This window comes from Microtus oregoni, unplaced genomic scaffold, assembly GCF_018167655.1.
Source record: "Microtus oregoni isolate MIOR12 unplaced genomic scaffold, Mior012 000005F_ref0000423, whole genome shotgun sequence".
NCBI lineage: Eukaryota > Metazoa > Chordata > Mammalia > Rodentia > Cricetidae > Microtus > Microtus oregoni.
The window spans coordinates 26,428,538-26,442,258 of NW_024543064.1; the positions used below are offsets into that span (position 1 = coordinate 26,428,538).

At 37.1% G+C, this 13,721-nt stretch overlaps 1 protein-coding gene across 2 annotated transcripts in view; it reads left to right on the forward strand.

The window, feature by feature from the left end:
* Ago3 (argonaute RISC catalytic component 3) overlaps positions 1-13,721 on the forward strand; it is an 88,051-nt gene that overhangs the window by 23,192 nt on the left and 51,138 nt on the right. The window contains exons 4-5 of one of the 2 annotated variants that reach the window (XM_041652558.1): positions 959-1,167; positions 2,088-2,224. In XM_041652558.1, coding sequence (XP_041508492.1) covers positions 959-1,167; positions 2,088-2,224 — 346 coding nt within the window. Of the gene's footprint in view, positions 1-958; positions 1,199-2,087; positions 2,225-13,721 lie in introns of those variants that run through there. The other variant, XM_041652559.1, reaches the window with a different exon arrangement.

The window sequence follows — 13,721 nt, forward strand, 5'->3', positions numbered from 1 at the left end:
TAAAAACTATAGTATATTTGCCAACTTAATTAAATTTATTATTGGCATAATACTTTTATCTTATCAACAATCTATATTCTAGTTTTTCCCATTGTTTTCATTATGTTCTCTAGTGTCTTCCCTTCCTCTAATAAAGAATTCAGTCCAGGATCATGCTAATAAACATCACATGACTTTGGTTTTTATTGTAGAACAATTATCTTGCCTTTTTCTTTTCTTTTATGATGTTAACATGATTGAAGACCATAGGCAAGTTATTTTTAGACTGCTCCTGAATTGTGTTTGTCATCTCCTTCCCCCCGGTTACATTTTGTTTATGTATAATTTAGCCAGAACATTGCAGAAGTGTTCTTCTTTTATCAGTGCCGTTTACCCAGAGATACATAATATATATTTGTTCCATTAATGGTGATGGTAACTTCAATACTTGGTTAAGTTGATTTCTGCCTTTTCCTACTAAGATATTCTTTTTCTCTTTGTAGTTAGTGTCGAAGGGGAAGTGTTTTTGTTTGTTTGTATTTTGTTTTTTACTTGTATCATACCGATATCATCTTAATCTCACTTTTTTTGTTGCTTTTGTTTTTTGTTTTTGTTTTTCAAGACAGGGTTTCTCTGTAGCCTTGGAGCTGGTCCTGTAACTAGCTCTTGTAGACCTCGAACTCATAGAGATCCGCTTGCCTCTGCCTCCTGAGTGCTGAGATTAAAGGCGTGCATCACTAGCACCTAGCTCTTCCTTTTTTTTTTTATAGCTGCCTAAATGTTAGTGTATTTAAGTAGGTTCCAGTGTTTTAGAATGATGAATAATACTGCCATGAATAAACTATGTATTTGAATTTTAATCTATTAATTTGACATTAAGATTTTTTTATTTTTGCTTGTTATCTTTTTATAAGTTAAATTTTAAATAATTAAATCTATCTTTTTCAACATTTACACTTGGGTCTTGTCCCATCAACAGGTAGATTTAGATGTTACATTACCTGGGGAAGGTGGCAAAGATCGACCTTTCAAGGTGTCAGTCAAATTTGTATCCCGGGTGAGTTGGCACCTGCTACATGAAGTGCTGACGGGACGGACTTTGCCTGAGCCACTGGAATTAGACAAGCCAATCAGCACTAACCCGGTCCATGCCGTTGACGTGGTGCTACGACATCTGCCCTCCATGAAGTAGGTGGTTCTGGCTTCTTTCCTCCTTAGAGTGAGTAGTAGAAGCCTTTCTCAGTTAACCTTTGTATGTTCCATGCTTTTCATTATTTCATTTGTACAATAGCAAGTAAAATATACATCATTAGCTTAGCTAATCTAGTGAATTATTCTACAGAGTTATTTCTAACCATTTATATTAGGACCTATAAGTCTTGAATAACTGATATTTCAGACATACTATGAACTCAAATCACCTTGTTTTAAAAAAGATTGCATATTTTATACATAGTATCAGATTGTGTTGAAATTGCTGTTCTTGGGCAGGAGATAGAATTCAGGCTGGAGTCTTTACCCAGCATACTTAAGGTCCTGCATTCAGGCTCCTGCATGGAAAAAAGGGAGAGAGGGATACTGCAGTTTAAAACCACACTACCTTTACAAATTCCTGGACCTGCATATGTCAAGTAGCTTTGAAACAATTAGTATAGCTATCTGGAAACATTTGTAGAAATCGCTTACTCTTTAACATTTTAAAGTTGCAATGCTCTTGTTTTTAAGAAAGTATTTTAAGGAACAAGTGAGGTAGCACACACCTTTAATCCAAGATTTCGGAGGTAGAGGCAGGCAGCTCTCTGTGAGTTCAAGGTCATCCTGGTTTAATGTAGTGAGCTGTGGGCTTCCCAGAGCTATACAGTGAGATGCTGTCTTAAAAATGATAATAATAAAATATATTGCTGTGTAAACTAACAGATTCTGAAAATAGACAATTTCAGAGAAGGATGCTGATGAATTGCTTCATTTAGAATAGACTTTGCTTTCGTGTGTATTTGTAATTGTAAGTATCATAAGTTAATTGTCTTTGCTTTCGTGTCCTCTGTCCTGCTGATTTAAGTATTAGTATTAGAAGGAAAGGATTGAACATGCCATTTTAATTTTTGTAGATATACACCTGTGGGGCGTTCCTTTTTCTCAGCTCCAGAAGGATATGACCACCCTCTGGGAGGGGGCAGGGAAGTATGGTTTGGATTCCATCAATCTGTTCGGCCTGCCATGTGGAAAATGATGCTAAATATTGATGGTAAGGGAACTAAAACCATATTATGAATTGGGTAGTCAATTTCTATATGGCATGCATGTGTGGTTTTATTTATACAGTTGTGTTACTGATGTCTTAAAGTAATACTTGGACATGTTTTATGACAACCTAATAAAACCTTAATATTTTTATTATTTTTCATTTGTAAATCCTTCATGCAGAACCTGTCTGAGAATGATGCTAAACTTGAAACAGGCACATGAAAACGTGTAAAAACCCTGGTGTGATCATTTGAGAATTTTATCTTACCAATAATTCATATGTTAAGAGAAACGTGTTGGTCATAGTGGCCGTAGCCAAGTGTTCCTGCTTTCTTAAAGCATGACTGACTAGTTTCATTTTTAAGTGCTTTCCTTCAAATGCCCTCAAGCTGATACATAAGTAAAAGAACAGCATGTTGAACGTCATATGTATGTAGCCATTATTCATTTTGTCAGGGTTTTTTCTTTTACCTTTGTTAATCTGTCAATATTTCCTCCTCTCTGCAAATATTTTAGGTCCCATTCCAGAACGGCATGTTACTTTGTCCCTGCTACATACACCACTAAAAATCGTGATGTTTTCTTATTCATTAACAATATCATTTTTTATGTAAGAAAATTCAAAAAAATAAAATTAATATTCTCCAATTCCTAGTCCAAGATTATATTTCCTTGATGGTCCCAAATATGTCTTTTTCTGCTTAATTGATTCCAATCGGAATGTAAACAAGATTTACACATCACATTCCTTCCCATCCTCTTCTTTTCTTCTTTTTAAAATTTCATTATCTTCTTACTGAAACTTCTTATTGAAACTGTATTATTATAGAATATCCCCAAATCTGTGTTTGTTTTTTGTTTTCTTAGGACTTGTTTCTCTCTCTCCTATATTTTCTGATAATAAGGTATCCCTAGAAGTTTAATTCACTTTGTGTAGAAAGTGAGATATATATGTGTGTGTGTGTATGTGTGTATATATGTATATACATGTGTGTATATGTATATACACACACGTGTATGTATTGTGTTTTATATTATGTCCTACTTGGAACAAACAGTGAATTTAGAGGCGTAGCCTTTATAAACCCCAGTCAAACTTGGTAGTTACTGATGTATTCATTGCTCATTGCTCCCAAGTCATTTATTGCACTAGGAATTACCAGCTGGTGACTTTTCTCATTCTCATTTGATGTTTCTCATATGGCACAGCCATATAGTCCAGGTTCATCATATTTCTTGCTTAGTAGCTAGAGTTAGCTCTCCCTCCATGTGGATCTTTACAGATAACACAGTTTCCTCATCTTTTCCTAGTTTTTGCCATTATAGAACTAATTAGAGATAATATTTAGCCAGTTCCCTTTATATGTGTATTATGGGTATTTTAATTAATTTTTAATTTCTTGCTATATCCAAATATTACTTTACATATATTTAGTGTATGTGTAAGATAAATTTCTGGAGATGAGACTAGTAAGTCAAGGGTAAATGTTATTTATAATTTTGATCAATATTTCTAGATTCCCCTCCATAAAGGTTTTAAGTGTTTTTCATCTACTAGTCAGAATACTTGTCTCCTTATACATGTGCCGTCGAACTCCTAGATTTTTCCCAGTCAAATTTGCTGTTTTAAGTGGTTTTTTGCTTTGTTTTGCATTTTTGGAAAGAAGTGCTTATGTGTGACTCAGCCTGGCCTAAAGCTCACTGTGTGGTCCAATCTGCCTTTGTACTCCAGTCTCAGCCTCCTAGCTGTAGGATTATAGGTGTGAACTCCTAACTGTGCCTGACTTAAAACTAAGCAAACAGTTCTTAACTAATACGAGGACCACTTGTGATTCATTCTTTCTTACTTTTACATTTATTGTTCTTTTTAGCTACTAAGGACAGAGCCCAGGGCCTTGGTTTTGCTAGTCATACACCTTACCAAACTTTTGGCTTATGCATTTTTTCCTTTCTTTTTTAAAATTTATTCTATGTTTGAGAATTTTATACATATATAAAATGTATTTTGGGGCTGGTGAGATGGCTTAGAGATTATGAGTATTAACTGCTCTTCCAGAGGTTGTGAGTTCAATTCCCAGCAACCACATGGTGGCTCACAACCATCTCTAGTGAGATCTGATGCCCTCTTTTGGCATGCAGGCAAACATGCAGATGGAACACTGTATATATAATAAATAAAAACAATAAGTTATTTTAAAAAATGTATTTTGACTGTATCCACTCCTTTTTTCCCCACCTCTAATTTCCTTAACACTCCATTCCCATCCCATCTTCATGCCTTTTTTTTTAAACTAGCCTACTATTTTCAGTTAGTGCTGCCACTGTTTGCAAGGACTTGGGCCATTCTCTGGAGCCACACATGACCCAGTGAGAAATCACTGTTCTGCTTCCAGCAGCTTTCAGCTGCTATTAACTCCTCCGCTAGGGCGGGGCTTCCTAAGTTTCCTGAGCCTCTCCCACCCGTATTGAAGTTTTGACTGAAGGTAACACTGTTACTGTGAGTGCCATGGCCATGTCACATCCAAAAGGCAGCATTTCGCAGCGTGCTTTCCCATCCTGCCCTGCAGCTCGTAGGATTCTCTCCTCTCCCTCCCCTCTTCTGTGATAGTTCTTGAGCTTTGGGTTCAGGGGAGTTGACACAGATGTCCCTTTTGGGGCTGAGCTCTCAGTCACTTAGGTCAGCACTTCCATTAGTGAAGAGTGCATTCGCTGCTGCCCTCTGCCCAAAGAAGCTTTTGTGACCAAGGTTTATAATTGTTATTTGTCTTTCAGTCTTTGGAAGGGTGGGCAGTTATTTTGTTTTCATTGATTTCTGTTTTGAAGCCGGGCGGTGGTGGCGCACGCCTTTAATCCCAGCACTCGGGAGGCAGAGGCAGGCGGATCTCTGGGAGTTCGAGACTAGCCTGATCTACAAGAGCTAGTTCCAGGACAGGCTCCAAAACCACAGAGAAACCCTGTCTCGAAAAACCAAAAAAAAAAAAAAAAAAAAAACAAAAAAACAAAAAAACAAAAAACAAAAAAAACCACAGTGATTTCTGTTTTGATACATGAAGTTTGCTTGTTAGCACACACACACACACACACACACATTCTTGACTTGTAATGTGTGATAAGGCTACTGTCATGTTTTCAAAACCATTCTTACTTGTTTTGTGCTATAGCCTTTCGAAATTCTGTGTCCTCACCCAGTGTGTAAGAAGACAGAGTATTTTAGCTAAGATCTTATTATTTCATCAGTTAAATTAAAACAAATTGGCTTCTGTAAGGTGTGGAGTCTTGCCTTGAATCCAAAACCATACTATCTACTTCTGTCTTGTTGCTTCAGGAAACTAAGGCTTTCCTCACATACAGTCTATGTAATCTTGGTATTCCTGGGTATTCTCTGCATTTTGTTGCTATTAAATGGGTTTAAGGGCTGGAGAGATGGCTCAGTGGTTAAGAGCATTGCCTGCTCTTCCAAAGGTCCTGAGTTCAATTCCCAGCAACCACATAGTGTCTCACAACCATCTGTAATGAGGTCTGGTGTCCTCTTCTGGCCTGTAGGCATTCTACGACAGAATATTGTATACATAATAAATAAATAAAAATATTTAATAAAAAAAATAAATGGGTTTAACATTTAATGGTACTTTTTAAGTATTTAATATAACTGGTTCTTATTTATAAACATGAAGGCTTTTAATTTCTATATATAACTTTCTGCCTTATTGAATTCCATACTTTTATAGTATTTTTTCAAGTGATTTTCTTGATGTTTCTATGGTACAGTTATATGGTCTGTACATAGTAACAGTTTTGCTTCTTCTTTTATTCTTGTCAGATTATGTTGCCTAGTTTAGGTAGGATAGTAACAAACATCAATGATTATCCTCTTTATTCCTCATTTTAGGGGAAAGGTTTCCAAGGTTTCTCTATTAAGTATTATGAACATATGCATGTTTTTACTATTATTATGTTAGGGACATTTGTTATGTGTTGTTGTTAAGGAGCATTGCCCAATTTTCATAAGTACTTTGATCAAGAATATATGTTAAGGGCTGTAGAGATAGCTCAGTGGTTAAGAACATTGCCTCTTCTTCCAGAGGATCCAGGTTCAATTTTTGGCACCCTCGTGGCAGCTCTCAACTCGTTCGTAACTTCAGTTCCATGAGATCTGGCACCCTCACACAGACAAAATACAGTACACATAAAAATGAAAGCAAATAATTTTTAATTAACTAATTAATTAAAAATATTAGTATCGAGGCTGTCTCTGATTACATTCATAAGTCACATTTACTTACTATAAAATAATTATTTTACCAATATTTTATTTAATGTATAAAATTTTACAAAACAGTTCTTACCACCTCAAACGTTTTATTTCTGTCATTTCCCCTACTTTTTATTTTTGTATATTTGTGTTTGTCCTTTTTTCATGATTAGTGGCTAGCAGTTTAGTCAACTAATTTTTTAAAATTTAGATTTATTTATTTATTTTATTATTTTAAATGTATAGGTGGTTTTTTGCCTGCATGTATGTGTATGTTCTACTTGCATGTTTGATGCCCCTGTAGGTCAGAAGAGCAAGTCAGATCCCCTGGGACTTGAGTTACAGATGGTTATGAAACTCTGTGGATGCTGGGAATCAAATCCAGAACCTCTATAAGAGCAGCCAGTGTCCTTAGTCACTGAGACATCTCTCCACATACCAACCCCCGATTCTCCCCCCCACGACAGAAAACCTAATTTTTGTTTAATTATTTTAGTTCTTCCAACTTTGTTTTCTATAATTTCTCTTTCATTTTATAAGATTTTTCTTCTTCAGTTAGCTAAATTAAAGTTACTTTTTTGAACTAATCAGTAACTTTTATTTTTTCTTTATCAGTAAAAATATTAAAAAAACAATTAAGTTTCTTCTAATCACTGTTTGAGCTTCTCTGCACAGCCTCTGAATTGTAGTTTTTCACCACATAATTTTCTAGAAACTGCAGCCTTCATTTTTATTTCATTTATTTATTTATCTATTTAGCTTTTCAAGACAGGGTTTCTCTGGCTGTCCTGGAACTCACTCTATAGACCAAGCTGATCTTGAACTCACCCATATCCACCTGCCTCTGCCTCTTGAGTGCTGGGACTGAAGGTGTACATCTCCACTGCCTGGCCTGCTACCTTCATTTCTATTACCCCTGTAACCCATATTGTTTCAGAGGCTTTTTAAATCTTTTTAATGTTTTTATTCCTTCAGGAGACTTCTTAAATTTTAAGTTATGATCTAACTGCTTTCTGTTTTGCTATAAATTTCAAGTTTCAACATGTTGTTAATCAGAGAATGTGGGAGGTCTTTTTTGTTGTTGTTCTGCAGCTTTCAAGACTCAATCCTCAGTTAGTTAAAAACATCTTAAATATTTATTTTTATATTTTTTGTATGTGCACATGAATATGTGCTTGTACGAGAGCATGAGTGTGGAGGTGAGAGTCTGCCCTCTTTTATTTTCCCGAGATAGGGTCTCACTATGTAGCCCTGACTGACTGTCCTAAAATCCCTCTGTAGACCAGGCTGCTCTGTTGAATTCACAGAGATCCACCTCCTCCCAGTGCTGGGATTAAAGGTGAGCATCACTATGACCAGCCTGCCCTTTTTCCATCGTGTAAGTCCTGGAAATTGAACTCAGCAATCTTGTTTATATTCTCTCTCTCTCTCTCTCTCTCTCTTTCTTTCTTTCTTTCTTTCTTGATTCTCATGAGTATATGAAGTGCTAGAATTACAGGCCAAAGTGCCCAGCTGTGTTTTATGGTATTTGCAATACAAGAAAAAAGACCTTTTCCTTTTCCTTCTTTCTTCCGTTTCTGTCATTGTTTGTCTGTGTGTTTGGTTTTTATTAGGGTATCAATATTTACCCCTGGCTGGCCTGGAACTTGCTAATGTAAACCAGGTTAGCCTTGAACTCATAACGATATACCTTCCTCTGCCTCCCAAGGGCTGGGATTAATGGTGCCTTCACCTGCTAAGCCTTTTTCCAGCCCCGATTTTGCCTAAATTTTTTAACTTGGCTTTTAAGTTTAAGTCATATCTATTATATATGTGGTACAATTGTTGAGTTTATTCTACTTATTCTATTTGTTTCTAATGGTCTTACATCTTTAGCGCATCTACTAGTTATGCTTCGTTCCGTCCCCTGTGTGTACCATTTGCCTTCATCTTATGTCTGCCATTAAATTTGTTAGTGCTTACTACCAGGCCTTTCACTCAAGTGTGGCCCGTAACCTGTTGATTTCACTTCATCCTCCAGTTGTTTCTTCCAGAAGGGTTCATCTTAGTGAAAGCTGAGTTTGCGCATTATTGTGTTTAATTCTAAAGAAGACTAGGGCAGGAGGATTGCTGAAAATCCTAGAGCAGCCAGGCAGTGGTGGTGCACGCCTTTAATCCCAGCACTCGGGAGGCAGAGGCAGGTCGATCTCTGTGAGTTGGAGGCCAGCCTGGTCTACAAGAGCTAGTTCCAGGATAGGCTCCAAAGCCACAGAGAAACCCTGTCTCGAAAAAAAAAGAAAAGAAAGAAAGAAAGAAAGAAAGAAAAGAAAAGAAAGAAAGAAAAAAAAAAAAGAAAATCCTATGAGTTCGAGACCAGCCTGGTCTACAGAGCTAGTTCCAGGACAGGCTCCAAAGCCACAGAGAAACCCTGTCTCGAAAAAAAAAGAAAAGAAAAGAAAATCCTAGAGCAGCCTGAGTTACAGCAGAGTGAATTCTAGACCATTTGGTACTACCTAGTGGGCCCTTGTCTTGAAAAACTGAAAGAATTTTAATGTGCAGCCAGTGTTTTTTACTGTACCTTTTGGTATGTGTTTACTATATTAATTACTTAGATCTGCTTAACTTTTTTTTTTTTTTTTTTTGGTTTTTCGAGACAGGGTTTCTCTGTGGTTTTGGAGCCTGTCCTGGAACTCTTGTAGACCAGGCTGGTCTCGAACTCACAGAGATCCGCCTGCCTCTGCCTCCCGAGTGCTGGGATTAAAGGCGTGCGCCACCACGGCCCGGCTTAACTTTTTTTCTTTACATTTACTTACTGTGTGTGTATATAGATGTGTCTGAATGAGCTCATGCCATGGTGTATGTGATGGTCGGAGGAGAGTGTGTGAGAGTTGGTTCTCCATCCACCTTGTGGGTCCTGGGATAGAATTCAGACCATCAGGTGGTGGCAGGCCCCTTTACCTGCTGAGCTAGCACACCAGCCCTCTTCCTTGAATTCTAAAGTATTTGCTCTTAGGTCTTTTCATGATTTCATTAAGATCTTTTTAGTAGGTAATGGTGGCACACACCTTTAGTTTTAGCACTAGGAAGGCAGGGACATGCAGATCTCTATGAGTTCAAGGCCTATATAATGAGTGTCATGCCATCCAAGACTACATGGTGAGACTCTGGCTTAAAAGAAAAAAAAAAAAACGCCAGGTGGTGGTGGCGCACACCTTTAATCCCAACACTTGGGAGGCAGAGGCAGGTGGATCTCTCTGAGTTCGAGGCCAGCCTGGTCTACAAGAGCTAGTTCCAGGATAGGTACCAAAGCCACAGAGAAACCCTGTCTCGGAAAATAAAATTAAAAAAAAAAAAAACAAGAAAGAAAAGAAAGAAATTTAATAGAGTTTTACCCTTAAGAAATGTTAAATTTCATTTTCATATTTTGTCATATTGTCTGTTTTGTTTGTCAGATGTAATGCACTGCTTTTTGGTATTTTTTGTTTGAGAAAAGACTCTCACTGTATAGAATAGCCCTAGTTGTTCTGAAATTATCCTCCTTCCTCAGCCTTTGAAGTGCTAGGATTATAAGATGTGCCTCTGCATCGAGCTTTATAGTGTTTATATACTGTCTTTGCATGAATGCTTACTTTTTTGTAGCTCATATTTGAATGAAATGTTCTCACTCAAACCACTGGCAGAAGATGCAGGAAGAACGCTAGTTGCACTTTAGCATCAAGATGAGTTTCCAGGTTTCTCTTGTTGAAGGCTCCATCCAGAAGGGGGGAATGGAGTCATTCTTTAAACTACATCTTCATCTCCCATGCTTTCCAGTAACTTCCATGATTTAACTGTTGCAAGTTGTTCTTCATTTGCAGCTTTCCTACACAATTATTTCAAAATAAGAAATTACAAAAAAATGCTTCAATTATAATTTTAAATAATATTTAAAGATTAATCAGTTTAAATTAATTTATTATTTATTTACTTACTTATCTTTTAAAAAATATTTATTTATTTATTTATTTATTTATTTATTTATTATGTACACAATATTCTGTCTTTGTGTATGTCTGCAGACCAGAAGAGGGCACCCTACCCCATTACAGATGGTTGTGAGCCACCATGTGGTTGTCAGGAATTGAACTCAGGACCTTTGGAAGGGCAGGCAATGCTCTTAACCACTGAGCCATCTCTCCAGCCCCCTTACTTATCTTTTTATTTTAGGTTTTGAGACTGGGTTTCTCGGTGTAGCTCTGGCTATCCTAGAACTCACTCTGTAGACCAGACTATCCTGGAACTCACAGAGATCCACCTGTGTCTACCTCCTGAGTGCTGGGATTAAAAGCGTGCGCCACCACCGCTAGGCAGACTATGATTTTAAACCACCCTCCTCACACTCTGATGACACATTCTTATGCCTCCTTTTTCTTTCCCGTCAGGAGCCCCATTCCATCTCAGTTCCAAACATGACCTTTAAGCTAAGATTCTTTCTCTCTGGGAATGAAAATATACTGTTTCCCCATAGAGTCCTTGTACTTCCTGTCATTCTGCAGTTGTCTACATTCAGATATGACTTCTTGTATAGATTTTGCTAGTCCTGAATACTTGGGCTGTATTTACTTACAGTGTGGCATTTTCTGGGCTTTTTACCTCCTGGTTTTATCAAAATGTACTTTTATTAATATTCTCTTTGTTGATCTGTACAGTATCTAGGAAAAGGATGAGAAAATGGGACTAAATTGCTGTTATGTTTCTACCAGAACTTGAAAGTTTAGCTTTGAAAATTATTAAGAAGGGGTTTCTAAATAATTTATTGGCCAAACAAACCACGAAGGCTATTTGAGTTTTGAACAGAATGATAATTAATAATATATACCAAAAGTGGTATGATTGATTTAAGCTTAGAAAGAATTTAAAACTTTACTGACCTGTTAGAGTAGGAGAAAAGCATCAGTAACTGGAGTATTTATCTTAAAATGTTAGAAAATTAAACACAAAGACACTAGAAGGAAACAAGAAATAAAAACAGGAGTTAATAAAATAAAAAGGAGTTTAAACCTGCTGGTAGGCAGACTTACTGGGTTCTTACGAAAGGTAGTGACGCCGATCATATTTGTTTTCCAGAAAGAGACCTCTGGCAGCAGTTTGGAAAATAGATAGAGGAGAAAAGCTAATCTGAGAAGCCAGTAGGGGCTTTTCAATCACTAGCTCAGGTAAGAGATGCTGATGCTCTGATGTGGGATGGAGAGGAAGGGACATATTCATTCCAAGGAAAGGCCTTAAGAACCATGTCCACAAAAGCAGAACTTTGGGTGTAGTTACTGGCACATGGAACTGACTAGAAATAGACCAGAAACTACTAAGCTTTTAAAGAAATTATACTTACAAATAAACTATAAGCCTGGTGTATCAAATCTATCAAAAGTTCATCCAAAGAAGCAGAACTGGTAGGAAATACATAGAGAGTCAGTTTGTACAGTTGTGATGAAGCTGATCTGAAGTCCTTAGAGAAGGTGACAAGAATAGTGTTCTTGGACATAATCTAAGCTGCTGGCTGTAGATGGAGCTACTTCTTTCCTTCTCTCAGGCTCATCCACATTATTCTAGATAATGTCCTTTATGTTCAGTCACCTAATTATGAGCTTTGATTACATCTATAAAATAACTTCTCAGCAACGCCTATATTAGTGTTTGATTGACATAAATAAAAACTAATAGCCTAGCCAAGTTGATACGCTAAGAAAAACATAAGCTGAGTGTGATAGACTTAAACCTGTTAGTACTCAAGAGGCCAAGGCAAAATTTATATATTCTTGTAAGTTTAAGGCCAGTCAGGGCTACATAGTTGAGTCTGAGAGCAACTTGAGCTACAGAAGAAGTAAGACTCTGCCTATTTATTTATTTATTTATTTACTTATTATTTATAAGCCCTATCAATAGTTGGCTGAATTTTTCTACGATTTTTTTAGTCATTGAAACAAGTCTAGAAGCAGTACCGTATATGTTCTAAACTAGTTTTTTGTCTAGCATTTTTTTTTTGGTCTAAAAGTCTATAGTGGTGAGTGCTGAAGTTAGAATGCTAGACCAAACATGGTGACTCACCTGTGATCCCAGGACTCAAAGAGTGATCGGGATCTGGAGTTTAAGGTCACCCTAAGCTACACAGAGAGTTTGAGGTCAGCCTGGGATAAATAATGAGACCTTGTCTTTTAAAGCAAACAGTGCCTAGTGTGGTACTGTCTGCCTGCAATTCTAGCTCTTAGAAGACCCAGGCAGGAAGGGAAGGCTCAAGGCCAGCTGGGCTGCATAATGTGAGTCTTTAGGAGAGAGAGCGTAGATAGAAACAGAAAGGGGAGGGTAAAGTCATGATGAATTATAGCATTTAAGGAAACAAGTGAGCCAAGAGTTGCTGTTACAAGCAGTATGGGAACAAAAACAAAAAAATAAGTAAAATCCAGTTCAAAGTTGAAGTCAACAAAAGTGTATTCAAACATTAGATGATTTCAATTAAACGAGACTTTGGCAGTAAAATAAGAGCAAGAAAGAAAATCAGTGCTATGATTTTTAGCCACTATCGTGTTTTCTAACTTCTGTTCTTCTTACAGGTTTCAGTCTACATGTTACTTCCTTAAGAAGCAGTGTTTGACACCCTTCTCCCCCAGTCCAGCCACCCCCAAGTCTGAGTTAGGTATTTGTCTTATATATTCCCACAGCACAGTGTACGCCCCCTATAATGGCATGTTCCTCCCTGAGATATCTACTTTCTGTTCTGCGTCTCCTGTGAAAATGGACATAGAGTGTTGTCGTTCGCCAGTGTACGCTCCATGCCTAGCATAACTCACACCAGGCTAAGAATGAACACTTCCAAGAGCATGGAAAAGGAATGCCCAAAAGGCTTGGAAAGCAGAAACATTTACAGGACGAAGTGATAGCCAAGCTGAATAAACAATATAATATAGGAAAAAGATTTGTAGTTTAGGTTGAAAGGAATAAATTTTCTGAAGTCTGTAAAATACAAAAATTTTACTGAAAGATGTGAAACAAACTTCAAACCAAAAAAAGAAAAGAAAAAATGTTGTATTTATTTAGAAATCCTAAGATATAAGTTATCCCAAAATGGACTTTTAAGTACAACACTAATTAAAACCCAATGGTCTATGTTAGGATACTTCATAAGTCTGTTTGGTTTTGTCGTTTGGTTTTGAAACAGTGTTTCACTAAGTAGCCCAGGCTGTCCTAGACTCTACATAGAGCAAAGCGCTCTCTGCCTCCCAAGCGCTGGGAT